This window comes from Athalia rosae, chromosome 2 (assembly GCF_917208135.1).
Source record: "Athalia rosae chromosome 2, iyAthRosa1.1, whole genome shotgun sequence".
Taxonomy (NCBI): Eukaryota; Metazoa; Arthropoda; class Insecta; order Hymenoptera; family Athaliidae; genus Athalia; species Athalia rosae.
In genome coordinates this window covers 29,840,723-29,858,417 of record NC_064027.1, presented here as the reverse complement: position 1 = coordinate 29,858,417, position 17,695 = coordinate 29,840,723, and the positions used below count along the sequence as shown (strand labels likewise).

The window sequence follows — 17,695 nt, the reverse complement described above, 5'->3', positions numbered from 1 at the left end:
TCAAATATCTGGGCATGCAGATCGTCCGTTATCCTCATCCCCCTCCCCCCTCCCCTTGTCCCGCTTCATCCCGTCGCCCAACGTCTACCGGAGCGAAACAACGAGCGATTTCGCTTCTGCGAATACACCTGTATACGATCGTCTGTGCGATCTGCGTAAAAAGTTTTCAAACGAGTCCGAAACGGACCGCTTATTTCGTCGCGCTCTTTTCACGCGTCGGAGATAACCGCGGCGTCATCGGATTCGCCCGGGTGAATTTGCTCCTCCGCTATTTCAATCGGTACACGTACCGAACACCCGTATAAATATTCATACACCGATAAAACCTGGCCAGATGTGACGGATGACAGAGGCCTCCGGTGCGATCCGAAGTATCGACGTTAGGGGGTGACGCGACCGTTATCGTCGTACGCAGGGATGAAAGGGATATTGCGATCACGTGATATGGACCAATAAAAATTCTCATCTCGTTCGTTCTCTGGTTTGTTGTGTTTTTTTCTTTTTCATTCTCTTTTTTTTTAAAGAATAAACGTTATTTTTGTATATCGTACATCATCTATGTTAATATGGAAAAGAAATTATCTAAGTTATTTTCTCATCTTACACGTTGACTCGTCGTTATGATATATGTATATGTTTTATACTTATAATTATTGTGTATATTATATAAATTGGGCGGTTACACCTCGTTAATTTTATACTTGATTGGGGAATGCGCTACCCTCGGGTCGCTATCTCGTCATTCATCTATAGAATTTTATTTATTCGACTAACACCTCACCGGAATTATATTTACACATGTGAACTACGCACCGGCCTCGGAGGGGGAGGAGGGAACGGGGCGGGGGCGGAGGGGGAGAACGACTCAATTAATCGTACCCTGCAAACACACGGAGCGGCGCGTTCAACCTCGCCCTCGATCCCCCCACCCCTCCCCCCCTCGTATTTCTTGGCCACGTCGCGCAACTTCGCAGCTTAAACGGAAACCTGAACTTTGCGAATTATTTTTTGTTTTTTTCGCGAAAATTCACACTTGGGAAAACGCGGCGAGGGGTGGTATGGTACGAAAGGTTCAAAATATCGCGTGACTCTCCCTTCGCGTGTTCAAATGTAATCCGCGTCGACTCGATCGCGTATCGCGAGGGTCGATGTATCCGGTCGATTTGACGCGAAATGCCCCCTATATGTACGTACGTCTAGTGTTTATAGCTGTGTAAAACATTCTTCGAGCAGATCGTGTATATAGAAAAATTGTCTGCGGTGAATTTTTCAGCCGCGCCGGCGAGGATATAAAAACCATATATAGTAGCGGCGTGGTAGTATCGGTGTACACGTGTCCGTGTGTAAAAGAAAAGTCAGCGGAGCACGTGTTTCGCGCGAAACGAATCGAAATTCGAAATATATTTTCAACGGTAAGGAGGAATTCCTTTGAAGATCAACCGGCGGTGACACGGCGGGGTGGCGCCGGTGCATCGGTGTCGAGACGGAGGCGGCGGTGTGTTCGCGGTAAGTTATACCGCGCACGGTCGCCTGTACACACATATGTATATATTCACGGGTGAAAGGTCACGCAGAATTGAAACTACGCGGCGGAATGTGAAATTAAACGGACGCCCTCGGACACGTTTTCCTCTCGTGTGTTTCGAAGATGAAGAAAAAAGGACGAGGAGGGAAGGGAAAAAGACCGGAGGGTCAGATTCGGAGAACTGCGAACGTCGTCGACTGGCGTGGGACGTTTTTTTGATTCTTTCGTTGAGAACGCTGGCGTTTTGAATTCCGACGCGATTCGCTCGTCGTCGTCGTCGCGTCGTGGTTCGCATCTCGCTCTCCTCGTTTCGCGTCCGCTTCGTTTTCTCTTCCCTAAACGTCTTTGTACGATCGACAGGGTGGCGGAGGGCCGCTCCACACTCCGTTCTCTCGACAGGTCGGTCTCTTCACGGGTTCGAGGGGGGTCACGTAACCCGGCGAACAAGTCACCTGGATGTTATCCCCCGGCTCGTACCAAAATTTCAACGGCGCTATCCTCCCGTGCGGCGGATCCCCCGGGTAAGGACATCGCACCTTGCCTGCAAAGAAAACAACGACGTATACATATAGCGAAAAAGGCTGCGATTCGCTTCGTCGCCGTTTCGCGCGGATAAACGGAAAAACAATTTTCCGCCAATTTCGAATTCCCCTTCGATCGTCTGCCTTTTCGAAGAGCCGGGGAAGAAGGGAAAATAGTTGTTTTGATTCCGAGGGCGGAAAGTTAGGCGAGAAAAATAAAATCGAAGGGAAAAGATTACTCGGATATCGCTCGGGACTGCGGGCTAAGTGATTCGGCGTTGAATACCCCGTATAATTCTCGAAACGATCGGAGAGAAACTTTTAAAATCTCGTTACAGCTGCAGGGTAGGAGCTATAGTTTTCCCTTTGGGAGCGCGTAGTTTTCCGCCGGAAATTCACCATCCGTCGGCGAGAGCTCCGCTAAACACGTAGAGCACGAGCGAAGGGAGGAGCCTGAAATATCGGATATCTTATTTCACCCGTCAAGCACGAGACGATATGAACATCTTTTACCGTCATTTTTCTCTTCGGCAGAGTCTGTGCAGCGCCAGACAACGTAGATATATGTATATGTACATATACTATAGTTAGACGTCGTGGAATCGAGTCCAAGAAATTCGTCAAATTTTAAGAAAAATCTTACAAATCGGCGTCGGGTGGGACCAGCTGCCGCTCTCCGTGCATATTATCGAGGCTTCGCCCGTCAGCTGATGTCCGGGTCTGCAGGCGAACTGGACCAGAGCTCCGACCTTCCGTCCGCGGCTCCGTTTCCTCGAATTCGCTCTCTCGTGTTCGACGATCCGACCGCTCTTCGGGGGCACCGGCGGCGGACAGGTTATCTCTGCGGGGAAAAATAAGCGTACGATATAAACGGAGCACGTCGACGAACAACCCGCGTGCCCGTCTGCGAAACAACAAAGGGCCGAAGGGTTCTTTGCGAAGGGAGCGGGGTTAAAAAAAGGAGAAAAGATACGCGGTGGCGTTAATCCTCTTGACGTGCCGCCGCGGGGTCAGGGCTCGATTTCGTTCGTTAGCTGTTCGTGTGTAATACGCTACGCCAGAAGCGAACGTTATTCAGACTCGGCTCCGGATGTAATCTTTAAAACAAACGGAAAACAACGACTCCGGCTTCAGGCTCGACTCCTGGAAGTCGCGGAATGCTAAACGCGGTTTACATATACGAATACGCGTGTCTCGCGTTTCCTTTTCACCCCGAGCTCGGAGGTCATCGAGAAGAATCGACCGGGGGCCCGTTGACCTTGTACTTTGACCCCCTGCACCGATCTCATCGAAATTCGTACAATTATCGGGCGGTTGGATTATTACCAAGTGAAATATGGTTCCGTAATTTTATCTTACTGTTCGCGATTTTTTTTTATGGCATTCTCAGCTAGCGCAAGGGCGAAGTTTGCCGTTTATTCTACTTGTTTTTTTTTTTTTCTTTTTTTTCTTTTATTCGCTCGTCCGTTTAATTTTGCTTTTTTTACCATCGAGCGAACTAATCGCCGGCGAACAAACAGATAAACGGATTATCGAAGAAAACAAACATCGTAAATTGGGGGATGAGTATTCCGGACCGCGCTCGCGTATCGCATAAGTCGCGATATTATACGATGAGTAATCCTAATTAAGAATGAGCTCGCCGTGATATATACAAAATTCTCTAATTTGATTATTCCGCAACCGTCACGGTCAATAACATACCTCCAAAAGTTCGAATCTGCTTATTATTTGGACCGAAACACTTTATCACTTTTTCGTTCGAAACTAGCCACGTTCGTCTTTCGAAATCACGCTGCTTACAAGAGAGCGAGAACGCGAAGAAAAAAAAAGGCTACGATAATTCGCTCTCGAGTTATATACGTATAGACGATGGAACGGAGCGAGTATTGGTACAGCGGAGGTATAATAATTTTATCAGCGTTCCCCTCGCACCCGTGGATAAAATTGTTACCCGATAATGATTGCCCTTGTTGGAGTAGCGAAGAAGTTGAGAAATGAAATTCCAATCAAGAAGTTTTTTCACCCCCCCCCCCCCCCCCCTGCACGTCCGTGCGAACGCGGGGTGTAGCGCTACGCTGCAACGTCCAGAGTACCAATTAACCTGCACAACACCGTAGGACTGCCCCGTACCGTAAACTTGACGCGGGGTTCTCTTATACGCCGTACCGTACCGTACGATCGTAAAAAGCCAGAAGAAGCTTTGTACGACGCCGCTTGTGCTATACATGTAACATATACAGGTATACGCCGCACCCCCGTATATATTTTCCAATCTCCGTGACATTGACACGCGTCAAAAGGAAACTTTTTCACCTAACCACCCGGCCTCCTGGCTGCTGCAAAGTGTTCGCCCCGGAAAACTTTCGAATCCCCCCAGCGAGACGCGAGGTGGATATTATAAGGGAAAACTACCTGCGCGCGTATGAGGGGAAAAGTGCTCGAGTATCAACCAGGTCTACGTTACATTCGCCGCGACGTTCGAGGCATTGCGATAAGAAGAAAGAAAAACAGATCGCTCCGCTCGGCTGAATAAAAAAACGGAGGGGGGGGAGGGGGTGGGGGTGGGGGGGAAAAACAACTCGTAATTAAGAATAATATATCCGAAGGGGGTGACGTGAGCCGGGGTCGATGAACGAGAATGAGAAAAAAGGAAAAGGGTTGAAAATAAAACGAATATTTAATCCCGTACGGAAGGATACGGAGGGATCGGCAGGGAAATTCTTCGGTTGAAACGAACGTTGAAAATTTCCGAGTATAATTGTTTCTTTTTTCTCTTTTTTTCTTTTTCTTTTTTTTCCACCCCCCTCGGATCCGAGTCTTCGACGACCTTTCTCTTTATCTCCTCGCACACGACGGCTCCATTTTCCGCGATTCTTCGGCCCCCGCGGATTCCTTCGGGTTTCGCAACGCTTCTACCGGATTACCTTGTAACATTCGGATGTTCGAGTAGAACCCGCGCACCCGTAACAGGGTGAGGAGGGCGAGGAGGGGCGGTAGGGGTTGAGATGAAAGGGGGAATAAAATTCCTCCGTGTGTACAGGGAACAAGTGGCAAGAGAAACTGCTGCCGGCGAGGTATCCGCGTGATGTAAAGTGATAGTGAGCTTTCGCAGCTTACTCTTGAAGAATTTCAGCCGCACAGATGTTGGCGGTGATCCGCCGCTATACTCCCGTTGCAACGGCGCGAGTTCGCCCGACATTTTATACGCCGTACATCCCCCCCCCCCCCACCCCCATCCCCCACCTGGTTCCTTTATCGTTTCAGAAAACGGTTGACAAATACCCCGACAAGTTTCTCCCCGCGCGCGCTGCCGACGACAAGGAAGCGACGCCAAGATTCACGAAAAACTGCGATCCTGCGGAAAAGAAACATCGCGTAATGAGATAATGAAAAGCAGCCGCGTTTGGGGACGAAAAATGAAGAAAAATGAAAAATGAAAAAAAAAAAAGAAAAAAACCGGAGGGAAAACTCATCCGTCAATTCCGGGGAGTCGACAGTTCGTTAGCGCGTCGCGGGACTACCCGGCGACAATTCTTACGATCAACTCGTCAAATTGGGGTCATTAGAGTTTCGCCAAGTTCCTTATAACTACGCCGACAACTTGGCTCGGAAAGTTCGCCGGACTTAAACTTGAGTTCGGTTTAGTTTAGCTCGGTTTAAGTTGAACCGTGGTCGTGCAGTCGCGTACCCGCACACCGGCACACCCTTCGCAAAGGTTGGTAAATTCCCGTTATTCTACCCCGATTCACCCGACCCCGGACGATAACGTCGATGGAGGACCGCGGTGCGCCGCGCGCGCGAAATTGGGACGCGAATCGCTCGCTCTATTTCCGAGCGATATTCCGACGAGGTCAAGAAATGCATCCTAATTTTCTTACGTTACACATCGCTAGGGGTATACATGTGTACGTATACGTAGCGTGAAATGTAATCGGCCCGCGATGAAAATTTATATTCGCAGGAGCGGAAAGCTTTCACAGATAAGCTTCGACCCCCGGCTGAGGGCGAGAGCGCTTTTATTGCAAAAGCTCCGACTCCGTCTTCCTCGTTTCAGTCACCCGCAGATATCGATGAATTTTTTTGAAAAAAAATTCTACCTCACAGCTCGACCGCTTTTTTCGACGGAATTTTTCGAAAATTCTCGCCCCCGATCGTTCGCTCGATTTCTGAAAAACCGAATCGATAACTCGATCGACGATCGGGTAAATGGATTTTCCGGTAAAACGTTCGACGCTCGAAGAAAATTCCCGCGAGTTTTCGCGGGAGGGAAGTTGAACGAAGCGGACGTTGACGGAGATCAGAGTTTTGTCGGAGGAAACGGACTCCCCCGAGAAACTCTCGGTATCGCGCGGGAAGGTCGGACGAAATCGTGCGTGCGGCATGGGATTAACTATTATTAGCTAGACGCTGAAAGTTCACGCAGAGGTAAACAAGAGGATCGAGCGAACGAGCGAACAAACAAACAAACAAACAAACAAACAAGCGTAGAAACAAACAAGTAAATAAACAAAGGTTATTAATGGCGAGAGTTGAAAGGGCTCCTCCGTATTAAAGGTTGCCCGTGGAATTGAATGTAACCTGTACAGGTCGGTATGGAGTTCGTCCAGACGCCGTCTCCCTCGCACCGAATGCTCTGAGGACCCAAAAGTTTGTATCCCCACATACAGGCGAAAACTACGCGACCACCGTGGCTGTTGTTGTGCTCGAGGAGTTGCAGCGTTGCGTTCGTCGGTTCGACCGGAGGACAAAGGATCGCCTCGCACCGCGGAACCTCGGCGGACCAAACACCTGAAACAAACATCAACCGATCCTTTCACCGCCTCGCCTCTTCCTCCTTCCCTCGTATGCGTAAAATGTGTCCACTCCGATTCCGGGACACCCCGTATATCCCGCGTACGTACGTACAAAGTAGCGGGGAGAGTCGCGAGGTGCTCCGGAGAGGGGCGGAGGGAAGGGAGGATAAAAAGTAGCCGCGCAGGTACGGGGGGAAGGGGGAGGGGGAGGGGAGGAAAAAGGAAACTGAAACATAAGGAAAAAGGAATTGTCCCTTTGAAGAGAAAGGTAGGATGAAGAAAAAAAAAAAAGGAATCGCGATAAGAGGACCGTTTACTTTTACGACTCGAACAATTGTTCACACTGCAGCGGCGGGTCGCGGACTCTCAATAAAAGGCAGGGGTGGTGGTATACCTATACCTGGCGCGGCGTTCAATTACGGACGAATGGCGGGGGCATTTATTTTCGCGACTCCGGCCAGAGCGGAGTTTTGTAAGATTAAACTTTTGAGTCGGAAAAACTGGTAGTAATCAGGACTGAAGTCCAGAAGAAACCGGAGCTACGGGGGATAAAATTAGAAGCTCGGAAAAAAAAGCTATCGCCGTTCGCCTGCAGCGGTGCCGATCCGCGAACGGCGAAAAAAAGCTGAATAAATAAAAGATTTCCCGCGATTCGCGATCTAATAAAGTCGTGCGACGCTCTGCCGATGTAACCGAGATAAGAAGAAAGAAAAAAAAAAAAAAAAAAAGCGGAATTGGCGAGCGACGCGAAGACGAATCGTCCCCCGCCCTCGGACGTGAAAAATAAAGCGGAACAAATTCTAAGGGAACAATCGGCGACTCCTGACGCGTGCTCGGAACAATAAAATTTTTCGGACGAGAAAAACGGAGGGTAGAGAGGAGCGGGGGAAAAAAGTGTAGGTACGCGTATACGGACGGGGGGAGAGAAAAAAAGCACTGACTCACCGTTATACTGACAAGTTATGTTCGGCGCACCCTCCAACCTGTATCCCTTCGGACACTTGAACATTGCGCTCTGGCCCATCCGAGCGCCCTCGATTTTGCCGCTCAACGGTGCCGCCGGTTGTCCGATCGTCGGACAATGGACGTCTGTAACGCGACAAGTAAATTCTTGGGGTCAACCTGCGGCTGGCCCTCCAGTCTTATCGTTCGCGCACTCCTTTTTTCCGTCTCGCAAACTTCTCTTCTCCGTTCTTCGTCGGCTATTTTTTTTTTTTTTTTTTTATTATCAATTCTCGCACCCTCCCGATATGTGAGGAATCTTTTTTTTTTTTCTTCTTTTTTTCTACAACGAAGACCGAGGAAGGAGGCGAACTCGACGAATGAACAATAAAACCGAGAAAGGGCTCAGTTTTCGGTCGAAGAGATTTTCGTATCAGTATACGGGTAAAATACGTCAGTTTCTATGAAAAGTCGGCGACTCCTCTCGACTCTAAAAAATTCAAAGAGGTATCGTCGGATTCGGAAGGAGAACTCACCGACGACGTGCACCCGGATGGAATTGGTCAATCCCCTGGGCGTGGAGCACGTGTAAACCCCGGAATCCTGCGTCTTCGCGTAATATATCGATAACCTGTACTTCCAGTCTCTCTCCGCGGCGGCGATCGCCCATCCTGGAAAACAGAGGAACGAAAAATCGAAGTAGTAATTAACCCGGAGGGTAAGCAGCGTCGCGTTGTCCCGAAAGCTCCGGTTCGCCGACGTCCACCCTGTACACGTGCTGATACCCGTGAACGCGCGAGCACACGGGATGTTTACGCGGCTTAATGTGTATCGAGGCCTAATTCGCGCGTAAGGGGTAACGGAGTACGCGGTTGGTAATAGGCGCGGTATTACGGGCCGGAGGTCGCGCTGTTATTCGTCCGTGACGAACAGATTTGATCGAGCCTCCGGTGTTTATTTATTCCCCCGTCTACGCGAGCCGGGGCCCTCCGATCTCCGACCTCCCGCATCCGACATCCGGCACCCGAGCATCCCCCTCGGTTCCGCAGCCCCCGCAGCCCCCGCACCCTCCGAATTCCCCCATTTTCATCCGAGGGATCTTCGAGTGGCGGAGGGCGGAAGGGCGGAGGCGGAGGTGGAAATGAATCGAGATGAGCGTCGGATCGAGATAACGGTTTTATATCTCCAAGGGCTATCCCTCGATTTTATTCCGATTTGGCGTACATATCACCCCGAATGTCGTACGACGACATTCTTCGCGATCGCAGTTTCATTTTTCCAACGACGACGAGGCGCGCTAGATGACGTTACACCGCGGCGCAACGGAGGACGAGACGACGGTGCGCGTCGAAAGCACCCCCCCCCCCCCCCCCCCCCTGCATTTCCACCCTAACGAATTACGAATACGGTGAGGTATTCGCCCATTTGGATTGCAAATTCGCGAACCGAATTCCACGTACATGTTTCCCCTCCCCTTCCCCCCCCTCCTCCTCCCCACGCGATCGTCGCAGCGAGAGAGAAGAGAAGAGACGATCGGCGAATCGGGCTTTCGTCTCTTCTTCTCCCTCGCTCGCGTCCGCGAGCGATACATCTCGGACCGGCCGAATCGATCGTTGAGTTTCTCCGTTGAACCGACGAGTGAAAATTTTCGACTAGCTGCCGCACGATGATATCACCACGTGGCGGCGGTCTACTTACCGGTGAGATACTGTCGATTCGACGTCCACGTCCATTCCGGATTTCCAAGACGCCTGGCGAAAAGACACTCCAGATGCAAAATGCTGCCGGGAAATACGGCGAGGGCACCGGAGGGTTCGATAGCCGCCGAACCGGCCGGCAAACCGAACAGTATAGTCGGCGGGACGTCGTCTGAAAAGCAAATATTTTCGAGACCCATATAACCACGGGGTCAAGTCGGGAAGCCGGGTGCACTCGCACGCCGAAGAGAAAGATCAAAGGCCGACCCACCCCCTCGCCACCACCCCCGTTCAACCCTTGGACCGCGCGGTCGCCGAGTATCGTCGTTGCGGTGTATAATTCCGAGCGTTCTCACCTATTCAGAGTTGAGATATCGACGGAAATTTCGAGGGAAGAAAGATCGACTATAGAGAAATCGGAGTTTCGTCGGGCGCCGAAACGGCCGAGGATTCGATTTTTCGATTCTCCGCCCGATTTGCATCGGGTAGTATCGAATGCGGAGCGAAATAGAATAGAAAAAATCGAATGCCGTAATCACGCTATATAATTACATCGTTATAATAGCTCTGTAACGAGCGAAGTGCAGCTGCAGCGGGGTGCGGATCCTTTTTTTTTTTTCTCTTTTTTATTTTATTTTTTTTTTTCTTCTCTCTATTCCGCGAACTGCAACTACCGGGATAGAATTTCCGCGTTCATTATATTATCAAAGTAACTAACTGCGAGTACACGACACGAAGTCGGAGGAGAATAAAGAAAGAATGAAGAAAAAAATGAACGAATATAGAGAGAAAAAAATATTCCCAACTATATAAAGCCGCGATTTCGAATCTGAAACGAACTGGTTCGCGGCTGCACCGTTACACGTGTACGTATACGTATGTACGTATACGTGTATTCCGCGGAGTTTGTTCGACGATCCAGACAACCGTTGTTCGCGACGACGACGACGACGCGACGACGTCTCCTATACCGATTGACTTTCCGAACACGTATCCAACCTCGCCGGTCCTCCCCCTTTTTTTCCTCTCTTTTACCCCGCAACGTTTCTCTCGCTTCACGCGCCATTATATATGTATATACCTTATACTTCCTCAATTCGGTATAAAAACTAGAGTCTTCTCTTCTTTTCTTTTCTCCTCTCCTCTCTTTTTTTTTTTTTTTTTATCTCACTTTCTACTTTGCACGTTACACCTACATCCCCGGGACTTTTCCCCTCCCCTCCCCCCTTCCCCCCCTCCCCCGCGTGTACATCATATTTCCGTCTATACTCACCGGCGTGCATGTCAAAACATACGCGCGGTACACACGGGTACGTACCCACCCACGTCCATAAAAACGCGTAGGCGACCACATCACGCTCGCTTTATGTACCGTCTCGACGTCCCATCCCCCCCCCCCCCCCCCACCCTCCGTCTTTTTCCACCCCTTTTTCTCATCATCCCCACGTTCCGTCGCGCGAACTGTACACGTACACAAAGCTCCGAATCTCCCTCCCTCCCTCTCTCTCTCTCTCTTTCTCTCGCCGCACGCTGACATTTTTCCCCGGACAATTTTCCGCTTTGTTATACTTTTTCAAAGAACCGTTAAAATACCGCTCGTGTTCCACTCTTCTCGTGTACAAGCGGGTAGTAGCGGGTACACCCGTCCGTCGATAGAAACCGTACTCCACACGGTGCGAGTACACGCGGAGTTACCGGCGAAAAGGGGGGTGCGACGGGGCGACGGGGTAGAAATGTAATAACGATAACGGTGCAACGACGACGACGACAATAATGAGATAAGAATAAAGGATACGGTGTATTTGCACGCATACGGATGAGAGTTTTATGTTACTCACCGGTGTAATTTGAAATGGCGGTGGTCGGGACGCAAGAAGGTAGTTTTCCATTCCATGCGCCGTTACGACACTGGAGCGAAGAATCCCCGTGGAGTTTGTACCTGCCAAGTTCTCTGCATCGAACGGCGACCCGCGCACCGTTGGGTAGCGTAATCTTATCCGCCTGAAACGACACCCAGCCTCCCTTGTAGCATCCCACCGAACGTCGCTCCCCCTCCCCCTCCCCCCTCCCCCCTCCTCCCAATCCTCCCACCCCCCGCCGCGACGCGTACAACCGATATTCCTTAATCCTCCGGCGAAGCGTCCCGTGTACACAACCGCACCTAGGGGCCACAGGGGTGGGTGTATATCTCGGGGGGATCGGAGAACTCGGAGATCGCGAAATGATAAAAGGGAAGATAATCTCCCGACGTGCGGCGGTACGGGCGGCGAGCAGCTTCCGGCCCGAGGAGGGCGTAACCCCCTCCCCCTCCCCCCACTTTTCCGGGCCCTTTGTCGCCTCCGGGAACGTTCGAACGAAAATCAGAACCGCGAAATATCCGACGGGCGGACGACGAAATCTTTTTTGCAAGTTTTTTTTCCTCGGCCCTCGACCCGCTTTTTCGGAGACACTCGAGATTTCGTAAAATCACGCCGAGCGATATCCGCGAGATTGAGGGCGTACCGATAAAGCGTCCGACAGGCGTTCGGAAACGGTGCGGATTTTGCGTACACCTTGAAGCGAATCATCGTGGCGTCGTCTCGAGAGCGAAACGCGAGCCGCCGTACGGCTGGGGAGGAGGAGGAGGAAAAAAAAAAAAACGGGGAACACTCGCGAGGGAGGATACGGTTTGTCGGTTGAAACGGATACGGAGAACCCGCTTCGATTCGGGGAGCGGAGGAGACGAATTCCTCCCTTTGATCCCGTGTATTATTTCCTTTTACCTTCGGGCCGACGTTTCGCCGTGCGGCAAGTAACTTCAAAGGTGAAAATTTTCGAAACACGGTTACGGAGAGGACGGTTACGCTTAGATTGGTGCGGATCCGCAGCTGCTCTCGCAGGGCTGCGATAAAACGGCGGAAGGCTTGTGCCCGGAAACAAAAGTCTGTCCATATCCGTCTTATCGATTCGAATGAAACATTCAATCCGTACGCGGCTGGTGTATCGTTCGAACGGACACGGTCCGCCGTCGTCGTACAAAAAAAATCAAAAAATCCGAATGAAATCCGTGAGGAGAGGAAAAAAATTTCCCTACGCGGATCCCCGACGATCGATGCGCGGATGCGATCCGGGTGAACCGACGGACGAAACCTACCATCCGTCGAATCCTCGTCCCAACTATTATACGTACGTACGTACGTAGGAATTTTAAGTATAAAGCGGAATATTGGATTGGAATGGTAAGTACTAGCGGCGATGGGTATACGCGGTGTAACGCACCCTGCCTAATGGATTGAAAGGGGCGGGAGGGACCGGGGGGGTAGGGGGAGAAAGGGGTGAAGGGCCGGGGGGTGGGGGGAGGGGTGGTCGCGAGTAGCCTTATTTGGTTACAAATTGGTCGGTTTTGCCCCAAGGGTTACCAATGAACCGCCGTTTCCTGTATCGGAACCCTTAATAATAAGGGATAAAGTCCTTCGGCCGCTCCGACCGCCGCGTCTTATTTATAATAATAAATATGCAAACAGGTGTACAGGTGTGTGTGCGCGTGTGGAAAAGATCACGAGTTCTCTGAACTCCTCGCATCCGAGGGAACGTGTGGATAACCTTTAATCCCATCCACCCGGCGCTTTATTCACGCGTAACGCTGGGCGCGGCCATTTTTGGTACCTTTTGGAAAAATTAATCTTGCGCTTATTACATTTTTCAGCCGGCGAGTTTTTACCCTCGCTCGAATCGTATTGTTCGTTAGCTCGTCGCGACGCGTGGTTTGCACACGTGCAGTTTATTTCGCATTTCTTTCATCCGTTCGTACGGGTAAAGGTATAATGGTACTTTTTCTCGTGGTTTCATTCGTTCGTCGGATCCGGACGCTCGTTGAACGCGATCGCGTGATTTATCGTCGGTGCGTTGGAGGAGATTCATCCGATCGGCGGCGATACACACCGTATTATATATTATACATGTAAGGGGTATACGCGAGGTGAAAGATATCGCAGCGAGGGGTGGGGGGGAGGGGGGGGGGGGAGTAAAGGTGGAGAAGTAAAATGTAAGATGACGTAGCCATTATAAAGGAATATTTGAAGGCTGACGGAATATTGATCGCGGTGAATAAACAAAGGGATGCGGATGGGATCGGAAAAATGAGAGAAAACAATAACGAGTGCAAGACGGTACCACCCGAAGCTTTTCCGCCTTACTTGTAATCAACGTTGTAGTACCTCGGCCTGTAATTTCTCTCGCGGTTCTCGTTTCGATGAGATAAATTCATGGAAATTAATCGCGTCTAGGTTCTCCGTAGGTATGGAAACGATAAAGTTTTTTCGCGGCTGTGCAACGCGTCGCGTTCGAGAGGCGGATACTTACCGATATCGTGATATTTTTGTAAGTGACGATGAGCAACGGATGCATCCCTTCGAGTTTGCATCCTGGTTGTATATTTTCGTTATCTGTAACGGAAAAAATCGACCGTCAATATCGACCTGTACGCACACCGTACGTCAGAGATTATACATATGTATAGTATAATTAATGAATCGTATGACGATTGATCGTCAGCATTAATTACGGATAATTCGTTCGTCCGTTTTTCCCGTGGCTTTGTATCGGAGAGTGTTCGTCGATGTTGTTAGCGTTGTTGTTCGCGTTATCGTTATCGTTATTCGCATACAAATATTACAACGATAAATATAGCGACCAGTACAATAGCGGAATATTTGAAAATGGAACGCACGTAGCTATGCGAGTAATTACTTCTCATCGGATTCACGAGCGTTTAAATTTTTTCTATGAAACGTCGAGCGTGTATAGGTATATGTATAATTTTATAATGTGCAAAAATGTGGCGGAAGGTAATGAAAATACTACAGATGCGGTACACGTCGTACACACCCGTACGATGTATGGCGACGGTGGGGCGGTACGGTCGAATGAAATTAAAATGAAAATTAAGGTAATTAAAAAATGTGAAATTAGTATGCATTACCCTATGCGAGAAAATGCGAAAAGCCTCGTTTACTTTTCCATAAATTACGCCGCGCGCGAGGTACGTACGTAAAAAATACGCGAAACAATTAAGAAATCATCCGAATTTTTCGCGATATCGATGAAGATCGGAGTCTGCATTTTGAAAATTTGAGGAAATTTGACCGGAACTGGATCGAAAATTTCGTCGAGCTACGATTGAAAATCGAATATACGTGAAAGATGTACATCATTTTTGTTCGGATTGGAAAAATTTCATCGGACGAAAAACCTGAAGGAGAGAAAAAGGAGATTCCTTACGGGAATCGCGCTCCGATTTGTTGTTGGCTTCTCGTTTACTTTGTATTTCAATTTTGCCATCTATGTAGCAAATTGTTACGTATACCGACCCTTTTCCACGTCGATTGTTCCTATTGCACGCGGAGCGTATTTGATTTGACGCTATTACGCCGCGCACTCGACTAGATTGTTCGATTTCCACGGACTCTCTACGTGTACCTGCGGCATTAATACCTCGTACGCTTGTATGTGGGGGTAACAGTTTCATTCACATGAACACGTAGAGCTGGTAGATCGCGTGTTCGTGTGCGTCGCGTTGACCCGTTTTGCGCGCAGCTCCAGGTACTGCGGTCATTCGAAATATGAAATTTTCAAAGAAATCGTGGAACAATCAGGTCCCTCGATTGGCTCGACGCACCGGCTCCGGGTCGAAAAATTTCTACCTTCCGCCCCCCGAAACAATGTCCCATTTCGTTCGGCCGCGCAAATTTCTCGATTTCTCGTTACGCCGAACGACCCGCGGCGAAGATTGGACTCTTAGATGCGTTCCTCAAGGTCATTCGGAGTTCGGCGACCTTCGAGTACGTGAAAGAAAATCGTCGCCAGACCACGAGTGCGGTATACGTGGTGAAACGAGACACGTAAATTTGTTTCGTTCGGAGATCGTCTGGAAGAAAACAAACATCGCGTCCCCCCCCCCCCTCGCCCCTGAGGTCAACGAACCCCAGCCGAAGAGTCTCGCGTTAATTGTTCGCTTTTCAGATTCTGAAGAAGTTTTCACTCTTGTTCTTCTTATCGCCGTGATTGTCAACGGCGTCCTCGTTCGACCTTCGTTCGTTCAATCTCCATTCTTACGTAGGCGAGAGTTTGATCCGGTCAAATATTGGCACAACGACGTAAAATCAACGCAATCTGTTTCTCTTTTACGAACGCACCTTGTTTACCCTCGCGACTGCAATCCACAGTCACAGCCGCAAGTAGTTGCAGTAGAAACACTGGCCAGATTGCATCCGGCATTACAAGCATTTCAGACGTTTCGAGATCACGAACACCGCGTCGAATTCCGATCCTCGATCAACGTCGTTGATTCACTTCACACCGATCATTCGAAACAACAACAACGATGGGGTGTCGCGCGACGTCTTACGACGATGCTCGCATATCTCAATGACGAAAAATACTTCGAACGAGGGGACGACGTGGCAAAAACGGATTTCGAAGCGAACCGCATCGGCGTACGAATCGTCGATATCTCGGCGATCATTCTACGAACGAGACGCACAAAATTAAGCGCACTTCAAACAGGCGAGTGCGTGTCGGCTTGGCCTACATAACGTTACCTCTCGACGATTTTCAACGAGCCCCGAGAATTTCGCGCGTGTCCGACCTCGTGGAAAGGCAACGCAGAACTACCACCACCCACCCGAGGAGAAATTTATCCCGACATCCGGACCTGAGCTTTCACCCTCAGGACGCAAGCGCTCCGGCCCAATGTTACACATATATATATATATATACATACCCGTCAGAATACACCGTACCTACCTACATGTATATACCTACCGTATGCACGGGTTACACGTAATCGTTACAAGTTGCATTTCTGCCGATCAAAAGTCCACGCGATTCTTTTTCGGTTTCGTTTGCGAAAATTTCCAAAGCGTCGCCAGCTTCGAGGAAACGTTCGGTTCGCGTCGCCGAATCCGTCGTCGCTCTGGACCACGTCGATTCGCGTCATCGATCCGCGAGAAAAAAATCATAAATCCGCACCACGGGGCCACAGGTACGGCTGGGGTGAAAAGCCCGCGTAAGACGGACGGGAAATCCTCAAAGGGAAAATTTCGCCGTCCTCCCTTACGTTGCGCGGCGGCGGCGGCGGTCCTGAGGGGGCTTCGGTTAGCAACCTGTAGGTAGTGGAAGTCCCTGTCCCCGACGCGTTGGATCCCGGTTTGTATAAAATCCGGTTTCGTACGTGGGGCGGAGGTCGGGAGGCGGCGGTCGGACCGACGACGTAGAGGAGCGCGGAGAATTGGTACGGCGATGTTAGCGAGTCGGTTACCCACAGGATGTCCTGTCCCAGGTGGGAAATTTAGCGTAGTAGTTTCCGAGGAGAGTTGCGTTTCGCAACAACCGTGAGGGCGGGAGGCGAGACGCGTCACCGTGCGGATAACGAATTGCGTCGGATAATCGGAAAATTCGAGGGACGCGGGATCGACGGGATCCGACGGAAATCCGAACGGCGGCGTACCGGCGGCGGCGGCATTCGGGCGGTGCGGGCCCGTTTCGCGTTTCGATACCGCGTTATTGCCGGCGGTTCGCCCGCTCCTGATGAAATTTTAATGAATCCAAAGTTAATGGCCGATATCTACTTTGCGGCGGTTTTCTCGGCCGACGTAGTTGCGGATAAATTAATTTGCACGGGGTAAATAAAATTACGGTTTAATTAAACACCGAGCTCGAACTTTCGACGAGACGAGGGGGCAACTATACCGATCTTATACCGAGTGGAAGATTCACCTCAATCTCCACCTCTATTAGACTCGAAACTACTTTTTCGATCCAACAAAGTTATATAATACTCTGTACGAGACTCCTTTACTTTGATCATCCTTCGAGCACGGAGTAATCCCCCATCGCGTGCCCTCGCTCGCGCTCGCGCGCACACACGCGCACACACACACACACATTTATCTCGGCTCTTATTTCTTTTCTCTCGCGACTCCGTGCAGCCGATATTATTAGGAACGCGTATTCGTTCGAGTCACCCACGGCGAATTGAAAGAAAAAAAAAAAAAAAAACGACGTAAAGTTTCTAGTTTTTACCTGTTGACGCGTAAGGGACGCGGAAGAAAAAAAGGGAAAATTGACGCGTGGGGTGGGGGTTGGGGGGATAAATTTAAATGCAATATCCGATATTGCTCATGGTTAATAAATGATTCTCTCGGGAGCGATATTGTACCTGAATATAAAGGAGCG

At 50.0% G+C, this 17,695-nt stretch overlaps 1 protein-coding gene across 2 annotated transcripts; it reads right to left on the bottom strand.

Moving 5' to 3' along the window:
- Positions 1 to 474: 474 nt before the first annotated feature.
- On the bottom strand, positions 475 to 16,140 carry LOC105688200 (locomotion-related protein Hikaru genki). 2 transcript variants are annotated; one of them, XM_025746759.2, is made up of 9 exons: positions 15,655 to 16,140; positions 13,823 to 13,905; positions 11,320 to 11,482; positions 9,483 to 9,653; positions 8,321 to 8,455; positions 7,788 to 7,931; positions 6,628 to 6,837; positions 2,690 to 2,887; positions 475 to 2,066 (listed from the first exon to the last, which is right to left on the bottom strand). In XM_025746759.2, the coding sequence occupies exons 1-9, from the start codon at positions 15,743 to 15,745 to the stop codon at positions 1,861 to 1,863; spliced, it is 1,401 nt and encodes a 466-aa protein (XP_025602544.2). In that variant the 5' UTR covers positions 15,746 to 16,140; the 3' UTR covers positions 475 to 1,860. The 2 variants fall into 2 exon arrangements, with proteins under 2 accessions (XP_025602544.2, XP_048505361.1); XM_048649404.1 differs by lacking the exon at positions 9,483 to 9,653.
- Positions 16,141 to 17,695: the final 1,555 nt, after the last annotated feature.